This window comes from Lissotriton helveticus, chromosome 2_1, assembly GCF_964261635.1.
Source record: "Lissotriton helveticus chromosome 2_1, aLisHel1.1, whole genome shotgun sequence".
Lineage (NCBI taxonomy): Eukaryota > Metazoa > Chordata > Amphibia > Caudata > Salamandridae > Lissotriton > Lissotriton helveticus.
The window spans coordinates 31340238-31366183 of NC_136059.1; the positions used below are offsets into that span (position 1 = coordinate 31340238).

Here is a 25946-nt window from a genome sequence, read left to right on the forward strand (position 1 = left end):
TTCATCTTACAGTTTGTTTTTAATATTCCCTTTGTTCGATTTTCCCTGGTTTTAACACTGAACCACAATTGTTGCTTACACCTTGTTTTCACTACCTTGCCTCTGTAACACTAAGATGTCCACCACTCTGAGACCGTGGTATCGGAGTGTAACCCTCTTTCTTTGTTTACCATTTATCATGGCCGCCGCTATTTAACCACTCAACTGTGGCGTAATGGCCGAGAAGCCTCTTTGTCACATTGTTGGTTTCTCCTCTTGGGAGATGACCACTGAGACCGTGCCCCGCCCAGCACTGCTAGTCGCCGCAGTTTCATTTTGTTTCACTCTGGTGCTCCCTCCGTGGCGGCCTGTTCAGGTAGATCACCTCCCTTGAGGTGGCCTTCTAAGCACCCCTGCCATCTCCACAGGCTTTCCCTTGGTCCTTAACTGGAATTGTTTCACCCAGAGCATTGTGTCCTTATTCATCCTGCCCTTTTCAGACCAGCACTTCAACCGAGCCAAAACACTTTCCTATTTCAGCAATTTATTTGTGTACGCTTTTGTGAATCCCCTGCCCTGGCAGTAATTTAACATGCCCATTAGTTCTTTCCCTTTATTCTTTATAGATCTCCCACAGCAATTTGTTGGTAGTTGGTATTTACTGATTTTGTTACATGCTCTCAAGTGGTTGTATATTATGATGGTTGATTGTATATATGTGCCTATGTACATGACTTGTATCATGTTTCCTTTTTTCTATGTTACCCTTTCCCTCTTTTCCAGCCTCCATATTACATATAGTGTCTGCTCTGGCTTATTTATTAAGAGTCCTGATGATGATTCCACCATCAATATGGATCGAAACGCCGTTGACTAATTAGGCGAATCCAAGGACATTCAGTATTTAGTTTGCAAAGGTCTTTGTGTCATCTACTGAAAAAGATTTGTGATACAGAACTACTTCTCTATTTCACTCCTTTGGGAACCAAGCAGAGACACTTTTCCACCTAACTGTACATTGTGATGCATCGTTAGATGAAAATCTGTAAATATACATGATTATTCAATCATAAAAACAAATGATCACTTTATTTCCATGACATTTTGTTGCCAACAGGCACCATTGTTCTTTCATCGTTAATTGACACCCCAGGTACTCCAGACGTCCCTCCACCTCCTGTTGAGGAGGTGGAGGGACGTCTGGAGTACCGACGGGAAGAGCGGTGCTCCCATTACCTGCGCTGCAGCCAGGTGAGGTGGAGTTGTTCTCTCCTGCCACAAAGTCAGGAGAAGGTTGATCTAAATCACAATCAGGTGATATTACACTTTTTTATACGTATTCTTAAATCATTTAGCAGTAGCGTTAATGGTCCTGATGAAGCAGCAGGATACCTTTTGGCTCCGTCTAGTCTGCAGAAACATGTTGACCTAACACACTCACTAGTAGTCATTTGTTTATACTACTATTTTCGCACTCGTTTTATGATTTGGGAGTGAAGGGGTGCACATTAAAGTTTCTCACCCATTCACTATCCAATTTTACTTGTTGATACACATATTTCACTTATTGATTTCTCCACGTTCTTTTGCACTGCTATTCAGTTGTAACCTGACACCCTTACATATCACATACATCACTGGGACTCACAGGCTAGATTAGGCTTATACACCTGCTAATCCGCTGTGGGTATGCAGTCTTGCCTTCATGGAGTGAAGGATCCCAGATGATGAAGGGCGTTCTCGGTCGATGACTGATGGGAATTTTTTCATAAAGAATGAATACCCTAGGTGTGATTCCTGTTGATTAGTTGAGTTAATTCCTTCTTCTTTCACACAGATACTTAGTTTGTGGTTTTCTTTCGATTGACCCTTTGCTACTTTTTGTTGGTGTAAGTGTTTTGTAACCTCCCATCAGGACTGGACCTATTACGTGTGTCTTTTCAATATTGCCTGCAATAGCCCTCCCAGAGAACTCTTTGCCTAATTAAATTTAAAGAGCACTGGTGGGACGCCAGCATTAGCAATGGCGGCTGTTTTTTATTTTTGTGTTGGTTTTCAAAACCGATAAATAAAAGGTAATGTCATTTACAATGCCAATACCTTAAACTCTCGCAAATGCAAGACCTATTGCATTGCAAATGCTTGTTTAGTATATCATACTGAAAGGGAGTCACAGCTAGAAATGTCCTGCTTAGAGCATTGGTAGCTCCAAGGCCAGGTTACTTCACAAGTGTTAGGGTGATACACATTTGAGATGGACGCACATCGATCCAGCATTTGTCCAAGATGGAGAAGCATGTAGCCTGAGCTCCTCATCAGCATACAACAACTCATCTGGTCCACTGAGCGGCCTGCCAAGGATGAAAAGCCAAAGCATGTAGAGTGCCAGCAGGATTTAAAGGGTCTTCTGGTGGCCTTACGTTATACTCCTATACTGGCCAGGATAATGCTGGCACAATGGCCAAGTGCCAGATTTCCAATACCTGCATGATGTTATGTTATGTTGTCTTGTAAAGCGCATGGCTACCCCAGCAATGGGGCGTCCCAGCGATGTAGACCGCTGGGGAACCCGTCCTGGCTTTCCCTGTGGGATGGTCCCTACTGGGAATCCCCAAGGTGAAGCCAGGCATCCCCGGCGTCTGTGGGGGGCCGTTGTAGAGATGAGGCAAGCTAATGCCCAGAGTTGCCGAGTGGGACCCCAGGTTAGAGTAGGCACCGAGGCGAGAATTGTCGAGTCCGCTGACCCTGGTCCACGACCCTGCCGCGTCGGGAATTGAACCCTGGTCCCAGGCCGTTCTCTGCTTCCAAGTCTGCCGCCTCTGACTAGTGAGCCACACCACTCCACAGATGAACAGAGGTCCAGATCGAGACAGGATCCGGAAACCACTGCTTGCTACTCCTTTGTCACTAATCACCCAGTAGTCTGGGGGAGATATAGTGGAATAACTTCTTTCTGCAAAAAGAATTAAGATGTTTGTCAAAGGAGGCCCCTTTCTAACTTCCCTATATAACTGCCTCCGATTATGAAGTCTGCTTGCTTCACAGAATCTCATGTTTCTGTTTTCCTGAAAAGATCTTAGTTCATCGACTACCAAGACTCACGTAGCCTCCTAACACCAGACGTCAAGTCAAGAATGCCCACCTGTGCCAGAGGAAGAAGGAAGGCTGGGTGATCTAAACCAGCCAGGGGAATGAAGTCCTGCTTGAGCCCTCCCAGAGTAGCTATAAGAGGCACATCATCTGTATTACTGAGATGGGTGATTACTGAGATGGGTGGAAGGTGGTCAGCACCGTGTTGCATCACATCTCTGACATCCAGAGCAATCTCTCAGCCCTGCTGCAGTCTGCACCAGTCCCTGACAGCACAGCCAATGACCCTACACCCAGGCACTACAAGAGCGGCGTCTGGGCGCAACAGCACGCAGAGTCCACACCAAAAATCAATGCAAGAGGGGACCCTGCCTTAACAGTAAGTTAATGATCTCCCTCAGCAGAACGCTGCGAGAGGAAAACTTACAGGACACAGCTCAGAAAGGATCACACACAGAAGCAACAAGGCAGCCTTAGAACAGCAAGAGTCACCAGGACTGGGCGCAGAGACCGCATAAGTCAGTACGTCCCAGCCCGATCCCCCTGCCTTACCGTAGATCTGGCGCAGTGGGATGGAATTCAGCATGTCAATAAATGGAGCCTTCTTTTCCACATAGGTCTTTCGAATCCACCAGAACAGATATCTGTGCAATGAGAGAAACAAGGAAAAACTTAGGACACGGAACCGTATAATGAAGGTTCTCAGAAGAAACAGGTAAGATGTAGGTCAGCCATCCCGAAAGAATGACCCTCCAAAGAGAGAATGCAACATTTGAACATTTTCAGAGCGATAATAAGCATCATTACAAGTCGATCATAACACTTTTACACGGACAGCATAAGTGCTTAACCATCATATGTTCCAGGATCCATCCAACTGGACTGAGTCATGACACAAGATGGAGGCAGGGAGACAATTCACAATGCCACCAAGAACTTCCAGTAGAATTCATGCCTGTTAAAGGTTACAAATACAAGTGACACAAATGAAGTCGTTCAGGGTAGAACAGGAAGCAGGCGCTCTACCGTCCCCCAACACAAGGGCCAATCCACACAGGCATTCATGAGTAGGTGGAAAATGAGTACAGGAGTAGGTGGAAAGTTACAATAGGAGTACTACGTCCCACACTCCTGAATTCCTTTGTGAAGTAGCCTCAACATATTTCTAGAGAAAACTTGATACCAGGGTGTACCATAAGAATGAGACAGACTCACCACTACAGACTAAGAGCGGAGTCGAAAAAGAGAAGATTGTCCTCATGAAAAGGATGAACTCTGGAGCCTTTACCTCACTGAGGCCTTGTCTGGATTCACACTTGGTGTAAAAGGAGCTAGGATAGGGTGCCATGAACCTCTTTGTCACTCTTATATTTTGTTGCCAACATTAAATAAGGAATGTCTGCTCACTGAGACTGTTCGATGCATGGACAGAGTCATGGTGGCCCATTCCCACATAGAATAACTACAGTGTTTGGACAATGGATCGCAGCAGAGAATACGCTGCCTTGGGCAGAAGCCGCTGCCACAATCTAACAAACAAGGGTGGATTCAAAGCTATAAAGAGGGACTCTGTGGGCATTAATAGGGAACAATTGTGGGGTTTTCTCTTACCACTTACTGCCTAAAGCGCTTTCCCGTGTTTTACTAAGTAAAGGTTGCCGCTCTTTGAAATTTAAGTCCCAGATCGCTAGCCTGCTGTCTCCTCTCTGGACAGCTGCTGGAGGTGCCTCTCCAACATTATGTGATGAGATTGTAAATCATATCCTAGAAAGGGTTTCTATCATAAGGCAGAAATCCTTAACCGCCAGCACTTGTACTCCCGGTCCCAGCTCTCCAATAGAACCGCTGGCAAAGGACAAGCCAAGCTAAAAGAGAAACTCACCCACCACCACGATGATCCATACCAAGATACGCTCTGGCAGCGCGTTATGATCTCTTTGCATGATCACAGCTACCCTAACTCCACGTTAACGCATGGTTGTGCCCCATGGTCATTTACACACTACACATTTGTTAACTAACCACTGGTAAAGCCAGCAGGTATCTGTGGGTAGGCGAGTGGATACATGCAAAAAGGAGCCACTGCTTGTAAGACGTGATGCATATCTAAAGGCACGATGGAGGATACATAACAAAACACGCAAGCAAAACCAGGAAAGGATGCGGCATTCAGACCTCATGATGGCCAATGTGGGATTCTCTGAAAAGGTCACACAATAAGACATAGCTTTGGGAGTACTGATGTAATAGATGAAGAACTTTAGGGGGAGATCCCACTTCCATCAACACAGTTGCCAAATAGTCTATGTCTTGAGATACTTCAAAAAGTGCAACATGACAGAAGAAGTGATTAACCCCTTCGACGCTCATGACGAGCTGGGCTCGTCATGGCGTAGCCTCCTCGCACGCTCATGACGAGCCCAGCTCGTCACGTAACATGCGAATCCGCAAAACCCAGCGTACGGGTGGAATTCCGCCCGCACGCATGCGGTTAAGTAGAAAAGAGAGGAGAAAAAGGAGAGGAGAAGAAAAAAGAAAGGAGATGCGGATGAAAGAGGAGAGGAATGTGATGGGTGAAGTATCGGTATGTAGCCAACAAAAATGGAAATGGAAGAGAAGTAAAGAGGAGAATGGAGGAGATGTTCCTGGAAGATGGAGTGAGGTGATAGTGTTCTGCAGCGTTGAAAAAGAACATCGGTTGTGGTAGAAGAAGGGGTGATGGAGGAGAAGGGAGAAGGAGGGGGAGGTGTGGAATCAAAGAACCAGTAGAGGGGCTGCAAAGTAGTTAGTGAGGCGAGAGGGGAGCACTGAAGTGCCAGTGGCTCCAGGAGGCACAACAGCAATAAAATCATGGTGAGCACAGGTGCACAGATTGAAGAAGCGACAGGTATCTCCTACCCAAATCTGCCTGCGGTAGACTACCAGCTACAAGGAGGTAATTCAATGGACACTGCTAGGACTTAACCCTGTTGAGGGGCAGTTTCTGCAAAAGAAAAGATGAGGTTTTCCCCTTTTTAGGTCTCGCCTGGCATTAGCAGCGCGCATTTGCTGCCCTCGCCATGCGAGGGCTTCTTGTAATCAAGACGATTTCAAAAGCTCGCTTTCTGCTCGGCGTGTATTTTCCATTGGTGCGCGTCATTTTGCGTCACCAATTTATCTAAACCGGGTGTTATGATTGTCCGCGAGACTTTTTGGTCCCTCCTGGCTACCACTCTGTCCACTTTTTTCCCCGCCCAGGTAGACTGGATCTTTTACTGGCGGTGTGACACGCTCTCCTTCATTAGTTGTTGTAACTACTTCGTTTTAAGGAGAAACCCTTTCCACAATGGCGACAGCTTGTTTATGTTTGCATCGCGCTTTCACTTAAAGTGAAAGCGCGATGCAAATGTAAACAAGCGGTTGCCTTTGCGCAATGTCGAGAGCTTGATATTTACAGTCTTTCGTGAGAATCTCTATCAGAATGTGCTTTCAGAGAGGCCCCATCTCCAGCTTGGCACATAACTTATTTTTTTGTGTCATACAATTCGCCTTTCTGCTGGGAATAGTTACAGACCTGTAAATCTGTAACACTCACGGCGCAACTTTCATTATGAAAAGACGACTTTTGCCACCGCTGACCTCACTTTTGAAATCTGAGACCCCTGACCTTCCCTCCCCCCTCCCCTCACCCACCGCAGGCCCCTCTTTTAGATCCCACTACTATATTAACAGAGCCGGGGCAAGTGGGTTCTTGTTTAAATAGATTCTGCATTTTTCACCAGTAGGCATCAGCACCACGTTTCCAATTTAAGAATCTACCTGTGGTATTGCATTTTTGCATTTATTTAGCGCCTCCTATTCTTGTTGAGGCCACAAAGCGCTTTCTTCTTCCAAATCAAACTGAGAGCATATTTATCTCAAAGTTATAATGTAGTTTATTTTAACAACATCTATTGGGGTCTTGTACGGTGGATGCTAGATGGGCAATATCAAACAGGCAAGGGTATTATTTTATTTCAAAACACGCCCCCAGCTTTTCTTCTAAGAAACGGTTGCACTTTTAAAAAGATTAACCTTTCTATCTGTGTTGTTTTCAGGTCTCATGGTGCTGTTTACACAACAGACATTGAATCCAGGATTCACGCTCAAGAACCCGGTACAGGGTCATCAGTATTATTCAGGCTGTACTCTCACATGTTTGTTTTTTTACTACTTAAATCGTCATTTAATATATTTCCGGATGTTCTCAACTCCACGAACGGACTCTTTCTGCCAATCTATTATGTGCGGCAGAAATGTTAACGTCTCTGCTTCTTTTACTGCAATTAATTAACAAGCATTTTAGGTCTTGCCTTTCATTAATTTAAAGCCATTTGCATTGCTAAACAATACCATTAGCAAAGCAAATGGCTTTAACTTAATCAAACGCGAGACCTATTGGATTTTAAATGCTTGTTTTTATTGATGCTTATTTGAAATCTGCTAGTCAAACAAGCATTGGCAAAACAAATAGGTTTCAGCTTTTTTTTTCACTTATTGGCTGTCAATGTTTCCGGCTGGGACTATGCATCATCGGCAAAAAAGAAAACAAAGGATAAAGGAGCAATGATGTAAACAGGAATGTATGCACCTGGACACTGCTTTTGGAAAGGTCAACGCTGCTAGCAGCTGCATCATTCCCTATGTGCGTGCAGTATACTTGTAGAGTGATACAGGCGCAATAATATTCAATCCATGTTTTTTTCCTTACTGGTCCAAGATGGCGGATACAACTTGGAGACATACATAATTTAAAAAATATATATTGCCCGTGTTAAAGCAGTTTTTTAAAAGTGGTGTGACCCAAAAGCTAATAGCCGCTGGCCCCTTATAAAAAACATGAACACAAAAAACATTTGGAAAGCATTTTGCGTTTGGGGCACTGGGGAAGCGACAGAGCAACTAGTGGCAGGATAATGGGGGAGAGAAAATGATGCAGTGGGGTGGAAGCAAAGAATGTGTGCTTGGGGGGAAAAAAACAAAATGTGGGAGAAAATGAAGGACGAGCTAGGGATGTGAGGAGGAGGGAACAACATGGAGCATATTGTAGTGAGTATTTGGTGGGGGACAAAACACACTGGAGAGGGCAAGAAAACACATGCCCTCATTGAGTGCTTAAAAATAAAAAGTTGTTTCCTGAATGTGAGCAGGAGAGAGATACAGATCACCCAATCAAAAGGATGGTAAACAGACTATGCTCATCGGGGGTTGGTGTGGAGAGTCACAAGAAGAGGATAGAAAGTTGTGGCTGGGGTCCCGGTCCTAAGAAGGCTCGGGGACGGGGGCTGCATGACATTCTCCACTGTTTAATTGTATTTCACCTGGGGCAAGGTGAATTTTTGTGGCTTTTTAACCTCTTCCGTGCGTCGGAAGGTCACGGTGGGCGTGTGCGTCGGCTGATCTGCTCACACGTCAAATTTTGCCGCACAGCAGTGGAATTTGCGCCACGGCGAAGCGGTTCATTTAAAAAAAAATCAGTGTTGTCACTGACATATTTACCCAACTATGACGTCACTTTAACCTTGTAACCTTTGTTTTTTTATTGAAATCTTCATATATAATAAACATATATAATATATACACACACACACAAACATGCATACAAAAAAACTGGAATTATATACTGACTTTTGGATTGAAACAAACTATATATACACAAATGGTCGAGCAAGGCATGGCTTATTATTTTAAAAGTTCATTTATTATTGTGGAAATGGCCAACATTCAAATACGTATGGTAAAGAAAGGTCCGCATTTACTCATATGGAATGGGTTTTCTTTAATAGAAAACCCATTGCAAGACGACTGACATGTGTGTCTGCATCTTGATACAAACGCATGTATAAGCATTGGCAAAGCCAGGGGCTTTTCCATCTGAGAGTCGAGGCCTACTGGCTTTGGCAGTGCTTGTTTATACAGGGACAGTCAATCCCTGTCCCAAGACCTTGTAAAAGTGACAGATATTGTAGAGGCATAGTTGAGCAAAATAATGATTGATTGTAGCAACACTCTTGCTTTACCTGTATTTTGTAGCACCCAAGGGCATGCACGCTTATGTGTGCCTAACTTTCAAGGGCGCACCTGCTAAACAAACAGATTCAGAAGACTCCGAGAAGATGTCTGCGGTTGGGTGTTGTCCGGTTCTAATCTAGATTGCACAATTCAAAACTGTGTCAGATTAATGTGCCAGCCGACACCTGTCCCCGGAGCACTGGGAGCCGGGCAGACCACAGGATGATACTCTGACAGCCTCCTGAAGTGTCCTTAATCGACCCATGACACATAGAAGCTTCTTTGCTTCTTGCATCTCTTGCGTTTCTAACTATACAAACCACACCTTGGTGACCGGGGATGTGGACATAAAAATCCCGACCTCCTGTGAGTGAAGGTGAACACAACGATCTCACTTCAGATCCCTCATAGAACACAGCACGAGGCCGCAGCGGACCATGAGACAGGACAAGAGCACGAGGCCGCAGCGGGCCATGAGACAGTACAAGAGCATGAGGCCGCAGCGGGCCATGAGACAGGACAAGAGCATGAGGCCGCAGCGGGCCATGAGACAGTACAAGAGCACAAGGCTGCAGCGGGCCATAAGACAGTACAAGAGCACGAGGCCACAGCGGGCCATGAGATACTACAAGAGCGTGAGGCCGCAGCGGGCCATGAGACAGTACAAGAGCATGAGGCGGCAGCGGGCCATGAGACAGTACAAGAGCACGAGGCCGCAGCGGGCCATGAGATACTACAAGAGCGTGAGGCCGCAGCGGGCCATGAGACAGTACAAGAGCATGAGGCGGCAGCGGGCCATGAGACAGTACAAGAGCATGAGGCGGCAGCGGGCCATGAGACAGTACAAGAGCATGAGGCAGCAGCGGGACATGAGACCGTACAAGAGCGTGAGGCCGCAGCGGGACATGAGACAGTACAAGAGCATGAGGCCGCAGCGGGCCATGAGACAGTACAAGAGCATGAGGCCGCAGCGGGCCATGAGATACTACAAGAGCGTGAGGCCGCAGCGGGCCATGAGACAGTACAAGAGCATGAGGCAGCAGCAGGCCTTGAGACAGTACAAGAGCACGAGGCAGCAGCGGGCCATGAGACAGTACAAGAGCATGAGGCCGCAGCGGGCCGTGAGACAGTACAAGAGCATGAGGCCGCAGCGGGCCATGAGACAGTACAAGAGCATGAGGCCGCAGCGGGCCATGAGATACTACAAGAGCGTGAGGCCGCAGCGGGCCATGAGACAGTACAAGAGCATGAGGCCGCAGCGGGCCATGAGACAGTACAAGAGCATGAGGCAGCAGCAGGCCTTGAGACAGTACAAGAGCATGAGGCCGCAGAGGGCCATGAGACAGTACAAGAGCATGAGGCCGCAGCGGGCCATGAGACAGTACAAGAGCACAAGGCTGCAGCGGGCCATAAGACAGTACAAGAGCACGAGGCCACAGCGGGACATGAGACAGTACAAGAGCATGAGGCCGCAGCGGGCCATGAGACAGTACAAGAGCACGAGGCAGCAGCGGGCCATGAGACAGTACAAGAGCATGAGGCCGCAGCGGACCATGGGACAGTACAAGAGCACGAGGCCGCAGCGGGACATGAGACAGTACAAGAGCATGAGGCCGCAGCGGGCCATGAGACAGTACAAGAGCATGAGGCCGCAGCGGGCCATGAGACTGTACAAGAGCATGAGGCCGCAGCGGGACATGAGACAGTACAAGAGCATGAGGCCGCAGCGGGCCGTGAGACAGTACAAGAGCATGAGACCGCAGCGGCCATGAGACAGTACAAGAGCACGAGGCAGCAGCGGGCCATGAGACAGTACAAGAGCACGAAGCAGCAGCGGGCCATGAGACAGTACAAGAGCACGAAGCAGCAGCGGGACATGAGACAGTACAAGAGCATGAGGCCGCAGCGGGCCATGAGACAGTACAAGAGCACGAGGCATCAGCGGGCCATGAGACAGTACAAGAGCATGAGGCAGCAGCGGGCCATGAGACAGTACAAGAGCATGAGGCCGAAGCAGGCCATGAGACAGTACAAGAGCATGAGGCCGCAGCGGGCCATGAGACAGTACAAGAGCATGAGGCCGCAGTGGCCATGAGACTGTACAAGAGCGTGAGGCAGCAGCAGGCCATGAGACAGTACAAGAGCATGAGGCCGCAGCGGGCCATGAGACAGTACAAGAGCATGAGGCCGCAGCGGGCCATGAGATACTACAAGAGCGTGAGGCCGCAGCGGGCCATGAGACAGTACAAGAGCATGAGGCCGCAGCGGGCCATGAGATACTACAAGAGCGTGAGGCCGCAGCGGGCCATGAGACAGTACAAGAGCATGAGGCCGCAGAGGGCCATGAGACAGTACAAGAGCATGAGGCCGCAGCGGGCCATGAGACACTACAAGAGCACTAGGCCGCAGCGGGTCATGAGACAGTACAAGAGCACGAAGCAGCAGCGGGACATGAGACAGTACAAGAGCATGAGGCCGCAGCGGGCCATGAGACAGTACAAGAGCATGAGGCTGTAGCGGGCCTTGAGACACTACAAGAGCATGAGGCAGCAGCGGACCATGAGACAATACAAGTGCACGAGGCCGCAGCGGGCCATGAGACAGTACAAGAGCATGAGGCCGCAGCGGGCCATGAGACAGTACAAGAGCATGAGGCTGCAGCGGGCCATGAGACAGTACAAGAGCATGAGGCAGCAGCGGGCCTTGGGACAGTACAAGAGCATGAGACCGCAGCAGCCATGAGACAGTACAAGAGCATGAGGCAGCAGCGGGCCATGAGACAGTACAAGAGCATGAGGCCGCAGCCGGCCATGAGACAGTACAAGAGCATGAGGCCGCAGCGGGCCATGAGACTGTACAAGAGCGTGAGGCAGCAGCGGGCCATGAGACAGTACAAGAGCATGAGGCAGCAGCGGGCCATGAGAGAGTACAAGAGCATGAGGCCGCAGCGGGCCATGAGACAGTACAAGAGCATGAGGCCGCAGCGGGACATAAGACAGTACAAGAGCATGAGGCCGCAGTGGGCCGTGAGACAGTACAAGAGCATGAGGCCGCAGCGGGACATGAGACAGTACAAGAGCATGAGGCCGCAGCAGGCCATGAGACAGTACAAGAGCATGAGACCGCAGCAGCCATGAGACAGTACAAGAGCATGAGGCAGCAGCGGGCCATGAGACAGTACAAGAGCACGAAGCAGCAGCGGGCCATGAGACAGTACAAGAGCATGAGGCAGCAGCGGGCCATGAGACAGTACAATAGCACGAAGCAGCAGCGGGCCATGAGACAGTACAAGAGCACAAGGCCGCAGCGGACCATGGGACAGTACAAGAGCACGAGGCAGCAGCGGGCCATGAGACAGTACAAGAGCATGAGGCCGCAGCGGGCCATGAGACAGTACAAGAGCATGAGGCCGCAGCGGGACATAAGACAGTACAAGAGCATGAGGCCGCAGTGGGCCGTGAGACAGTACAAGAGCATGAGGCCGCAGCGGGACATGAGACAGTACAAGAGCATGAGGCCGCAGCAGGCCATGAGACAGTACAAGAGCATGAGACCGCAGCAGCCATGAGACAGTACAAGAGCATGAGGCAGCAGCGGGCCATGAGACAGTACAAGAGCACGAAGCAGCAGCGGGCCATGAGACAGTACAAGAGCATGAGGCAGCAGCGGGCCATGAGACAGTACAATAGCACGAAGCAGCAGAGGGCCATGAGACAGTACAAGAGCACAAGGCCGCAGCGGACCATGGGACAGTACAAGAGCACGAGGCAGCAGCGGGCCATGAGACAGTACAAGAGCATGAGGCCGCAGCGGGCCGTGAGACAGTACAAGAGCACGAGGCCGCAGCGGGCCATGAGACAGTACAAGAGCATGAGGCCGCAGCCGGCCATGAAACAGTACAAGAGCATGAGGCCGCAGCCGGCCGTGAGACAGTACAAGAGCATGAGGCCGCAGCGGGCCATGAGACAGTACAAGAGCACGAGGCCGCAGCGGGCCATGAGACAGTACAAGAGCATGAGGCAGCAGCGGGCCATGAGACAGTACAAGAGCACGAGGCCGCAGCGGGCCATGAGACAGTACGAGAGCATGAGGCGGCAGCGGGCCATGAGACAGTACGAGAGCATGAGGCCGCAGCGGGCCATGAGACAGTACAAGAGCACGAAGCCGCAGCGGGCCATGAGACAGTACAAGAGCACGAGGCCGCAGCGGACCATGAGACAGTACAAGAGCATGAGGCAGCAGCGGGCCATGAGACAGTACAAGAGCATGAGGCGGCAGCGGGCCATGAGACAGTACGAGAGCATGAGGCGGCAGCGGGCCATGAGACAGTACGAGAGCATGAGGCGGCAGTGGGCCGTGAGACAGTACAAGAGCACGAGGCCGCAGCGGGCCATGAGACAGTACAAGAGCACGAGGCTGCAGCGGGCCGTGAGACAGTACAAGAGCATGAGGCAGCAGCGGGCCATGAGACAGTACAAGAGCACGAGGCATCAGCGGGCCATGAGACAGTACAAGAGCACGAGGCCGCAGCGGACCATGGGACAGTACAAGAGCACGAGGCAGCAGCGGGCCATGAGACAGTACAAGAGCATGAGGCAGCAACGGGCCTTGGGACAGTACAAGAGCACGAGGCCGCAGCGGGCCATGAGACAGTACGAGAGCATGAGGCGGCAGTGGGCCGTGAGACAGTACAAGAGCACGAGGCCGCAGCGGGCCATGAGACAGTACAAGAGCACGAGGCTGCAGCGGGCCGTGAGACAGTACAAGAGCATGAGGCAGCAGCGGGCCATGAGACAGTACAAGAGCGTGAGGCCGCAGCGGGCCATGAGACAGTACAAGAGCACGAGGCCGCAGCGGGACAGGAGACAGTACAAGAGCATGAGGACGCAGCGTGCCATGAGACAGTACAAGTGCGTGAGGCCGCAGCGGGCCATGAGACAGTACAAGAGCACGAAGCCGCAGCGGGCCATGAGACAGTACAAGAGCACGAAGCAGCAGCGGGACATGAGACAGTACAAGAGCATGAGGCCGCAGCGGGCCATGAGACAGTACAAGAGCATGAGGCCGCAGCGGGCCATGAGACTGTACAAGAGCATGAGGCAGCAGCGGGACATGAGACAGTACAAGAGCATGAGGCAGCAGCGGGCCATGAGACAGTACAAGAGCATGAGGCCACAGCGGACCATGAGACTGTACAAGAGCATGAGGCTGCAGCGGGCCATGAGACAGTACAAGAGCATGAGGACGCAGCGGGACTTGAGACAGTACAAGAGCATGAGGCCGCAGTGGGCCGTGAGACAGTACAAGAGCATAAGACCGCAGCGGCCATGAGACAGTACAAGAGCATGAGGCAGCAGCGGGCCATGAGACAGTACAAGAGCACGAAGCAGCAGCGGGCCATGAGACAGTACAAGAGCATGAGGCAGCAGCGGGCCATGAGACAGTACAAGAGCATGAGGCCGCAGCGGGCCATGAGACAGTACAAGAGCACGAGGCATCAGCGGGCCATGAGACAGTACAAGAGCATGAGACCGCAGCGGGCCATGAGACAGTACGAGAGCATGAGGCCGCAGCGGGCCATGAGACAGTACGAGAGCATGAGGCGGCAGTGGGCCGTGAGACAGTACAAGAGCATGAGGCAGCAACGGGCCATGAGACAGTACAAGAGCATGAGGCAGCAACGGGCCATGAGACAGTACAAGAGCATGAGACCGCAGCGGGCCATGAGACAGTACGAGAGCATGAGGCGGCAGTGGGCCGTGAGACAGTACAAGAGCATGAGGCAGCAACGGGCCATGAGACAGTACAAGAGCATGAGGCAGCAACGGGCCATGAGACAGTACAAGAGCATGAGACCGCAGCGGGCCATGAGACAGTACGAGAGCATGAGGCGGCAGTGGGCCGTGAGACAGTACAAGAGCACGAGGCCGCAGCGGGCCATGAGACAGTACAAGAGCACGAGGCTGCAGCGGACCGTGAGACAGTACAAGAGCATGAGGCAGCAGCGGGCCATGAGACAGTACAAGAGCGTCAGGCCGCAGCGGGCCATGAGACAGTACAAGAGCACGAGGCCGCAGCGGGCCATGAGACAGTACAAGAGCACGAAGCCGCAGCGGGCCATGAGACAGTACAAGAGCACGAAGCAGCAGCGGGACATGAGACAGTACAAGAGCATGAGGCCGCAGCGGGCCATGAGACAGTACAAGAGCATGAGGCAGCAGCGGGACATGAGACAGTACAAGAGCATGAGGCAGCAGCGGGCCATGAGACAGTACAAGAGCATGAGGCCGCAGCGGGCCATGAGACTGTACAAGAGCATGAGGCCGCAGCAGGCCTTGAGACAGTACAAGAGCATGAGGCCGCAGCGGGCCATGAGACAGTACAAGAGCATGAGGCAGCAGCGGGCCTTGGGACAGTACAAGAGCATGAGGCCGCAGTGGGCCGTGAGACAGTACAAGAGCATGAGGCAGCAGCGGGCCTTGGGACAGTACAAGAGCATGAGACCGCAGCAGCCATGAGACAGTACAAGAGCATGAGGCAGCAGCGGGCCATGAGACAGTACAAGAGCATGAGGCCGCAGCCGGCCATGAGACAGTACAAGAGCATGAGGCCGCAGCGGGCCATGAGACTGTACAAGAGCGTGAGGCAGCAGCGGGCCATGAGACAGTACAAGAGCATGAGGCCGCAGCGGGCCATGAGAGAGTACAAGAGCATGAGGCCGCAGCGGGCCATGAGACAGTACAAGAGCATGAGGCCGCAGCGGGACGTGAGACAGTACAAGAGCATGAGGCCGCAGTGGGCCGTGAGACAGTACAAGAGCATGAGACCGCAGCAGCCATGAGACAGTACAAGAGCACGAAGCAGCAGCGGGCCATGAGACAGTACAAGAGCATGAGGCAGCAGCGGGCCATGAGACAGTACAATAGCACGAAGCAGCAGCGGGCCATGAGACAGTACAAGAGCACGAGGCCGCAGCGGACCATGGGACAGTACAAGAGCACGAGGCAGCAGCGGGCCATGAGACAGTACAAGAGCATGAGGCAGCAGCGGGCCATGAGACAGTACAAGAGCACGAAGCAGCAGCGGGCCATGAGACAGTACAAGAGCATGAGGCAGCAGCGGGCCATGAGACAGTACAAGAGCACGAGGCCGCAGCGGACCATGGGACAGTACAAGAGCACGAGGCAGCAGCGGGCCATGAGACAGTACAAGAGCATGAGGCAGCAGCGGGCCTTGGGACAGTACAAGAGCATGAGGCCGCAGCGGGCCGTGAGACAGTACAAGAGCACGAGGCCGCAGCGGGCCATGAGACAGTACAAGAGCATGAGGCCGCAGCCGGCCGTGAGACAGTACAAGAGCATGAGGCCGCAGCGGGCCATGAGACAGTACAAGAGCACGAGGCCGCAGCGGGCCATGAGACAGTACAAGAGCATGAGGCAGCAGCGGGCCATGAGACAGTACAAGAGCGTGAGGCAGCAGCGGACCATGGGACAGTACAAGAGCGTGAGGCCGCAGCGGGCCATGAGACAGTACAAGAGCGCGAGGCCGCAGCGGACCTTGAGACAGTACAAGAGCATGGGGCAGCAGCCGGCCGTGAGACAGTACAAGAGCATGAGGCAGCAGCGGGCCATGAGACAGTACAAGAGCACGAGGCAGCAGCGGGCCATGAGACAGTACAAGAGCACGAGGCAGCAGCGGGCCATGAGACAGTACAAGAGCATGAGGACGCAGCGGGCCATGAGACAGTACAAGAGCACGAGGCCACAGCGGGCCATGAGACAGTACAAGAGCATGAGGCCGCAGCCGGCCGTGAGACAGTACAAGAGCATGAGGCAGCAGCGGGCCATGAGACAGTACAAGAGCACGAGGCAGCAGCGGGCCATGAGACAGTACAAGAGCATGAGGACGCAGCGGGCCATGAGACAGTACAAGAGCATGAGGCCGCAGCGGGCCATGAGACAGTACAAGAGCATGAGGACGCAGCGGGCCATGAGACAGTACAAGAGCATGAGGACGCAGCGGGCCATGAGACAGTACAAGAGCACGAGGCAGCAGCGGGACAGGAGACAGTACAAGAGCACGAGGCAGCAGCGGCCATGAGACAGTACAAGAGCATGAGGCAGCAGCAGGCCATGAGACAGTACAAGAGCACGAGGCAGCAGCGGCCATGAGACAGTACAAGAGCACGAGGCAGCAGCAGGCCATGAGACAGTACAAGAGCATGAGGCCGCAGCGGGCCGTGAGACAGTACAAGAGCACGAGGCCGCAGCGGGCCATGAGACAGTACAAGAGCATGAGGCAGCAGCGGGCCATGAGACAGTACAAGAGCACGAGGCCGCAGCGGGCCATGAGAAAGTACGAGAGCATGAGGCGGCAGCGGGCCATGAGACAGTACGAGAGCATGAGGCCGCAGCGGGCCATGAGACAGTACAAGAGCACGAAGCCGCAGCGGGCCATGAGACAGTACAAGAGCACGAGGCCGCAGCGGACCATGAGACAGTACAAGAGCATGAGGCAGCAGCGGGCCATGAGACAGTACAAGAGCACGAGGCCGCAGCGGGCCAAGAGACAGTACGAGAGCATGAGGCGGCAGCGGGCCATGAGACAGTACGAGAGCATGAGGCCGCAGTGGGCCATGAGACAGTACAAGAGCACGAGGCATCAGCGGGCCATGAGACAGTACAAGAGCACGAGGCCGCAGCGGACCATGGGACAGTACAAGAGCACGAGGCAGCAGCGGGCCATGAGACAGTACAAGAGCATGAGGCAGCAACGGGCCTTGGGACAGTACAAGAGCACGAGGCCGCAGCGGGCCATGAGACAGTACGAGAGCATGAGGCGGCAGTGGGCCGTGAGACAGTACAAGAGCACGAGGCCGCAGCGGGCCGTGAGACAGTACAAGAGCTTGAGGCCGCAGCGGGCCATGAGACAGTACAAGAGCACGAGGCCGCAGCGGGACAGGAGACAGTACAAGAGCACGAGGCCGCAGCGGGACAGGAGACAGTACAAGAGCATGAGGACGCAGCGTGCCATGAGACAGTACAAGTGCGTGAGGCCGCAGCGGGCCATGAGACAGTACAAGAGCACGAAGCCGCAGCGGGCCATGAGACAGTACAAGAGCACGAGGCCGCAGCGGGACAGGAGACAGTACAAGAGCACGAGGCCGCAGCGGGACAGGAGACAGTACAAGAGCACGAGGCAGCAGCGGGCCATGAGACAGTACAAGAGCACGAAACCGCAGCGGGCCATGAGACAGTACAAGAGCACGAAGCCGCAGCGGGCCATGAGACAGTACAAGAGCACGAAGCCGCAGCAGGCCATGAGACAGTACAAGAGCACGAAGCCGCAGCGGGCCATGAGACAGTACAAGAGCACGAGGCCACAGCGGGCCATGAGACAGTACAAGAGCATGAGGCCGCAGCGGGCCATGAGACAGTACAAGAGCATGAGACCGCAGCGGGCCGTGAGACAGTACAAGAGCACGAGGCCGCAGCGGGCCATGAGACAGTACAAGAGCACGAGGCCGCAGCGGGCCATGAGACAGTACAAGAGCATGAGACCGCAGCGGGTCGTGAGACAGTACAAGAGCACGAGGCCGCAGCGGGCCATGAGACAGTACAAGAGCATGAGGCCGCAGCGGGCCATGAGACAGTACAAGAGCATGAGACCGCAGCGGGCCGTGAGACAGTACAAGAGCACGAGGCAGCAGCGGGCCGTGAGACAGTACAAGAGCACGAGGCCGCAGCGGGCCATGAGACAGTACAAGAGCATGAGGCCGCAGCCGGCCATGAGACAGTACATGAGCACGAGGCATCAGCGGGCCATGAGACAGTACAAGAGCACGAGGCATCAGCGGGCCATGAGACAGTACAAGAGCACGAGGCATCAGCGGGCCATGAGACAGTACAAGAGCACGAGGCCGCAGCCGGCCATGAGACAGTACAAGAGCACGAGGCATCAGCGGGCCATGAGACAGTACAAGAGCACGAGGCAGCAGCGGGCCATGAGACAGTACAAGAGCATGAGGCAGCAGCAGGCCATGAGACAGTATAAGACCATGAGGCCGCAGCGGGCCATGAGACTGTACAAGAGCGTGAGGCAGCAGCGGGCCATGAGACAGAACAAGAGCATGAGGACGCAGCGTGCCATGAGACAGTACAAGAGCATGAGGACGCAGCGGGCCATGAGACAGTACAAGAGCACGAGGCATCAGCGGGCCATGAGACAGTACAAGAGCACGAGGCATCAGCGGGCCATGAGACAGTACAAGAGGCCATGAGACAGTACAAGAGCATGAGACCGCAGCGGGCCATGAGACACTACAAGAGCACGAAGCAGCAGCGGGCCATGAGACAGTACAAGAGCACGAGGCATCAGCGGGCCATGAGACAGTACAAGAGCACGAGGCATCAGCGGGCCATGAGACAGTACAAGAGCATGAGGCAGCAGCGGCCATGAGACAGTACGAGAGCATGAGGCAGCAGCGGGCCATGAGACAGTACAAGAGCATGAGGCCGCAGCGGGCCGTGAGACAGTACAAGAGCACGAGGCCGCAGCGGGCCATGAGACAGTACAAGAGCATGAGGCCGCAGCGGGCCATGAGACAGTACAAGAGCATGAGACCGCAGCGGGCCGTGAGACAGTACAAGAGCACGAGGCAGCAGCGGGCCGTGAGACCGTACAAGAGCACGAAGCCGCAGCGGGCCATGAGACAGTACAAGAGCACGAAGCAGCAGCGGGCCATGAGACAGTACAAGAGCACGAGGCCACAGCGGGCCATGAGACAGTACAAGAGCATGAGACCGCAGCGGGCCGTGAGACAGTACAAGAGCATGAGACCGCAGCGGGCCGTGAGACAGTACAAGAGCACGAGGCCGCAGCGGGCCATGAGACAGTACAAGAGCATGAGGCCGCAGCGGGCCTTGGGACAGTACAAGAGAATGAGGCCGCAGCGGGCCATGAGACAGTACAAGAGCATGAGACCGCAGCGGGCCATGAGACACTACAAGAGCACGAGGCAGCAGCGGGCCATGAGACAGTACAAGAGCACGAGGCAGCAGCGGGCCGTGAGACAGTACAAGAGCACGAGGCAGCAGCAGGCCATGAGACAGTACAAGAGCATGAGACCGCAGCGGGCCGTGAGACAGTACAAGAGCACGAGGCAGCAGCAGGCCATGAGACAGTACAAGAGCATGAGACCGCAGCGGGCCATGAGACACTACAAGAGCGTGAGGCAGCAGCGGGACATGAGACAGTACAAGAGCGTGAGGCCGCAGCGGGACATGAGACAGCACAAGAGCATGAGGCAGCAGCGGGCCGTGAGACAGTACAAGAGCATGAGGCAGCAGCGGGCCATGAGACAGTACAAGAGCACGAAGCCGCAGCGGGCCATGAGACAGTACAAGAGCACGAAGCCGCAGCGGGCTATGAGACAGTACAAGAGCATGAGGCCACAGCGGGCCATGAGACAGTACAAGAGCATGAGACCGCAGCGGGCCGTGAGACAGTACAAGAGCACGAGGCCGCAGTGGGCCATGAGACACTACAAGAGCGTGAGGCAGCAGCGGGCCGTGAGACAGTACAAGAGCATGAGGCAGCAGCGGGACATGAGACCGTACAAGAGCGTGAGGCCGCAGCGGGACATGTGACAGCACAAGAGCATGAGGCCGCAGCGGGCCATGAGACTGTACAAGAGCGTGAGGCAGCAGCGGGCCATGAGACAGTACAAGAGCATGAGGACGCAGCGGGCCATGAGACAGTACAAGAGCATGAGGACGCAGCGTGCCATGAGACAGTACAAGAGCATGAGGACGCAGCGGGCCATGAGACAGTACAAGAGCACGAGGCAGCAGCGGGCCATGAGACAGTACAAGAGCATGAGGACGCAGCGGGCCATGAGACAGTACAAGAGCATGAGGCCGCAGCGGGCCATGAGACAGTACAAGAGCACGAGGACGCAGCGGGCCATGAGACAGTACAAGAGCACGAGGCAGCAGCGGGACAGGAGACAGTACAAGAGCACGAGGCAGCAGCGGCCATGAGACAGTACAAGAGCACGAGGCATCAGCGGGCATGAGACAGTACAAGAGCATGAGGACGCAGCGGGCCATGAGACAGTACAAGAGCGTGAGGCAGCAGCGGGCCATGAGACAGTACAAGAGCGTGAGGACGCAGCGGGCCATGAGACAGTACAAGAGCACGAGGCAGCAGCGGGACAGGAGACAGTACAAGAGCACGAGGCAGCAGCGGCCATGAGACAGTACAAGAGCACGAGGCATCAGCGGGCCATGAGACAGTACAAGAGCATGAGGCCGCAGCGGGCCATGAGACAGTACAAGAGCGTGAGGCAGCAGCGGGCCATGAGACAGTACAAGAGCACGAGGCAGCAGCGGGCCATGAGACAGTACAAGAGCACGAGGCCGCAGCGGGCCATGAGACAGTACAAGAGCATGGGGCCGCAGCGGGCCATGAGACAGTACAAGAGCATGAGGCGGCAGCGGGCCATGAGACAGTACGAGAGCATGAGGCCGCAGCGGGCCATGAGACAGTACGAGAGCATGAGGCCGCAGAGGGCCATGAGATACTACAAGAGCGTGAGGCCGCAGCGGGCCATGAGACAGTACAAGAGCATGAGGCCGCAGCGGGCCATGAGACAGTACAAGAGCGTGAGGCAGCAGCGGGCCATGAGACACTACAAGAGCATGGGGCCGCAGCGGGCCATGAGACAGTACAAGAGCACGAGGCAGCAGCGGGCCATGAGACAGTACAAGAGCACGAAGCCGCAGCGGGCCATGAGACAGTACAAGAGCACGAAGCCGCAGCGGGCCATGAGACAGTACAAGAGCACGAGGCCACAGCGGGCCATGAGACAGTATGAGAGCAGGAGGCCGCAGCGGGCCATGAGACAGTACAAGAGCGTGAGGCAGCAGCGGGTCATGAGACAGTACAAGAGCATGAGGCCGCAGCGGGCCATGAGACAGTACAAGAGCATGAGGCCGCAGCGGGACATGAGACAGTACAAGAGCACGAGGCAGCAGCGGGCCATGAGACAGTACAAGAGCACGAGGCAGCAGCGGGCCATGAGACAGTACAAGAGCACGAAGCCGCAGCGGGCCATGAGACAGTACAAGAGCACGAAGCCGCAGCGGGCCATGAGACAGTACAAGAGCACGAGGCCACAGCGGGCCATGAGACAGTATGAGAGCAGGAGGCCGCAGCGGGCCATGAGACAGTACAAGAGCGTGAGGCAGCAGCGGGTCATGAGACAGTACAAGAGCATGAGGCCGCAGCGGGCCATGAGACAGTACAAGAGCATGAGGCCGCAGCGGGACATGAGACAGTACAAGAGCACGAGGCAGCAGCGGGCCATGAGACAGTACAAGAGCACGAGGCAGCAGCGGGCCATGAGACAGTACAAGAGCACGAGGCAGCAGCGGGCCATGAGACAGTACAAGAGCACGAGGCAACAGCGGGCCATGAGACAGTACAAGAGCACGAGGCAGCAGCGGGCCGTGAGACAGTACAAGAGCGTGAGGCCGCAGCGGGCCATGAGACAGTACAAGAGCACGAGGCAGGAGCGGGCCATGAGACAGTACAAGAGCATGAGGCCGCAGCGGGCCGTGAGACAGTACAAGAGCATGAGGCCGCAGCGGGACATGAGACAGTACAAGAGCATGAGGACGCAGCGTGCCATGAGACAGTACAAGAGCATGAGGCCACAGCGGGCCATGAGACACTACAAGAGCACGAGGCAGCAGCCGGCCATGAGACAGTACAAGAGCATGAGGCCGCAGCGGGCCATGAGACAGTACAAGAGCACGAGGCAGGAGCGGGCCATGAGACAGTACAAGAGCGTGAGGCCGCAGCGGGCCATGAGACAGTACAAGAGCGTGAGGCATCAGCGGGCCATGAGACAGTACAAGAGCATGAGGCAGCAGCGGGCCATGAGACAGTACAAGAGCATGAGGCCGCAGCGGGCCATGAGACAGTACAAGAGCACGAGGCATCAGCGGGCCATGAGACAGTACAAGAGCACGAGGCATCAGCGGGCCATGAGACAGTACAAGAGCATGAGGCAGCAGCGGGCCTTGGGACAGTACAAGAGCATGAGGCCGCAGCGGGACATGAGACACTACAAGAGCACGAGGCATCAGCGGGCCATGAGACAGTACAAGAGCACGAGGCAGCAGCGGGCCATGAGACAGTACAAGAGCATGGGGCCGCAGCGGGCCATGAGACAGTACAAGAGCACGAGGCAGCAGCGGGCCTTGGGACAGTACAAGAGCATGAGGCCGCAGCGGGACATGAGACAGTACAAGAGCATGAGGCCGCAGCGGGCCATGAGACAGTACAAGAGCATGAGGACGCAGCGGGCCATGAGACAGTACAAGAGCATGAGGCAGCAGCGAGCCATGAGACAGTACAAGAGCATGAGGACGCAGCGGGCCATGAGACAGTACAAGAGCATGAGGCCGCAGCGGGCCATGAGACACTACAAGAGCGTGAGGCCGCAGCGGGCCATGAGACAGTACAAGAGCATGAGGACGCAGCGGGCCATGAGACAGTACAAGAGCGTGAGGCAGCAGCGGGCCATGAGACAGTACAAGAGCATGAGTCCACAGCGGGCCATGAGACACTACAAGAGCACGAGGCAGCTGCCGGCCATGAGACAGTACAAGAGCATGAGGCCGCAGCGGGCCATGAGACAGTACAAGAGCATGAGGCCGCAGCGGGCCATGAGACAGTACAAGAGCACGAGGCAGCAGCGGGCCGTGAGACCGTACAAGAGCACGAGGCAGGAGCGGGCCATGAGACAGTACAAGAGCATGAGGCAGCAGCGGGCCATGAGACAGTACGAGAGCATGAGGCGGCAGTGGGCCGTGAGACAGTACAAGAGCACGAGGCCGCAGCGGGCCATGAGACAGTACAAGAGCACGAAGCAGCAGCGGGCCATGAGACAGTACAAGAGCACGAGGCCGCAGCGGGCCATGAGACAGTACAGGAGCGTGAGGCCGCAGCGGGCCATGAGACAGTACAAGAGCATGAGGCCGCAGCGGGACATGAGACAGTACAAGAGCATGAGGCCGCAGCGGGCCTTGGGACAGTACAAGAGCATGAGGCCGCAGCGGGACATGAAACAGTACAAGAGCACGAGGCAGGAGCGGGCCATGAGACAGTACAAGTGCACGAGGCCGCAGCGGGCCATGAGACAGTACAAGAGCACGAGGCAGCAGCGGGCCTTGGGACAGTACAAGAGCATGAGGCCGCAGCGGGACATGAAACAGTACAAGAGCACGAGGCAGGAGCGGGCCATGAGACAGTACAAGTGCACGAGGCCGCAGCGGGCCATGAGACACTACAAGAGCACGAGGCAGCAGCGGGCCATGAGACAGTACAAGAGCATGAGGCCGCAGCGGGCCATGAGACAGTACAAGAGCACGAGGCATCAGCGGGCCATGAGACAGTACAAGAGCACGAGGCATCAGCGGGCCATGAGACAGTACAAGAGCATGAGGCAGCAGCGGCCATGAGACAGTACGAGAGCATGAGGCAGCAGCGGGCCATGAGACAGTACAAGAGCATGAGGCCGCAGCGGGCCGTGAGACAGTACAAGAGCACGAGGCCGCAGCGGGCCATGAGACAGTACAAGAGCATGAGGCCGCAGCGGGCCATGAGACAGTACAAGAGCATGAGACCGCAGCGGGCCGTGAGACAGTACAAGAGCACGAGGCAGCAGCGGGCCGTGAGACCGTACAAGAGCACGAAGCCGCAGCGGGCCATGAGACAGTACAAGAGCACGAAGCAGCAGCGGGCCATGAGACAGTACAAGAGCACGAGGCCACAGCGGGCCATGAGACAGTACAAGAGCATGAGACCGCAGCGGGCCGTGAGACAGTACAAGAGCATGAGACCGCAGCGGGCCGTGAGACAGTACAAGAGCACGAGGCCGCAGCGGGCCATGAGACAGTACAAGAGCATGAGGCCGCAGCGGGCCTTGGGACAGTACAAGAGAATGAGGCCGCAGCGGGCCATGAGACAGTACAAGAGCATGAGACCGCAGCGGGCCATGAGACACTACAAGAGCACGAGGCAGCAGCGGGCCATGAGACAGTACAAGAGCACGAGGCAGCAGCGGGCCGTGAGACAGTACAAGAGCACGAGGCAGCAGCAGGCCATGAGACAGTACAAGAGCATGAGACCGCAGCGGGCCGTGAGACAGTACAAGAGCACGAGGCAGCAGCAGGCCATGAGACAGTACAAGAGCATGAGACCGCAGCGGGCCATGAGACACTACAAGAGCGTGAGGCAGCAGCGGGACATGAGACAGTACAAGAGCGTGAGGCCGCAGCGGGACATGAGACAGCACAAGAGCATGAGGCAGCAGCGGGCCGTGAGACAGTACAAGAGCATGAGGCAGCAGCGGGCCATGAGACAGTACAAGAGCACGAAGCCGCAGCGGGCCATGAGACAGTACAAGAGCACGAAGCCGCAGCGGGCTATGAGACAGTACAAGAGCATGAGGCCACAGCGGGCCATGAGACAGTACAAGAGCATGAGACCGCAGCGGGCCGTGAGACAGTACAAGAGCACGAGGCCGCAGTGGGCCATGAGACACTACAAGAGCGTGAGGCAGCAGCGGGCCGTGAGACAGTACAAGAGCATGAGGCAGCAGCGGGACATGAGACCGTACAAGAGCGTGAGGCCGCAGCGGGACATGTGACAGCACAAGAGCATGAGGCCGCAGCGGGCCATGAGACTGTACAAGAGCGTGAGGCAGCAGCGGGCCATGAGACAGTACAAGAGCATGAGGACGCAGCGGGCCATGAGACAGTACAAGAGCATGAGGA

General features: G+C 54.7%; 1 protein-coding gene across 2 annotated transcripts in view; it reads right to left on the reverse strand.

The window, feature by feature from the left end:
• The window catches only part of GBA2 (glucosylceramidase beta 2), a 247491-nt gene that overhangs the window by 116709 nt on the left and 104836 nt on the right, over window positions 1-25946 (reverse strand). For both annotated transcript variants that reach the window (XM_078674424.1, XM_078674425.1), the window contains exon 2: window positions 3622-3713. In XM_078674424.1, the coding sequence (XP_078530550.1) occupies window positions 3622-3713 (92 nt within the window). The remainder of the gene's footprint in view (window positions 1-3621; window positions 3714-25946) is intronic.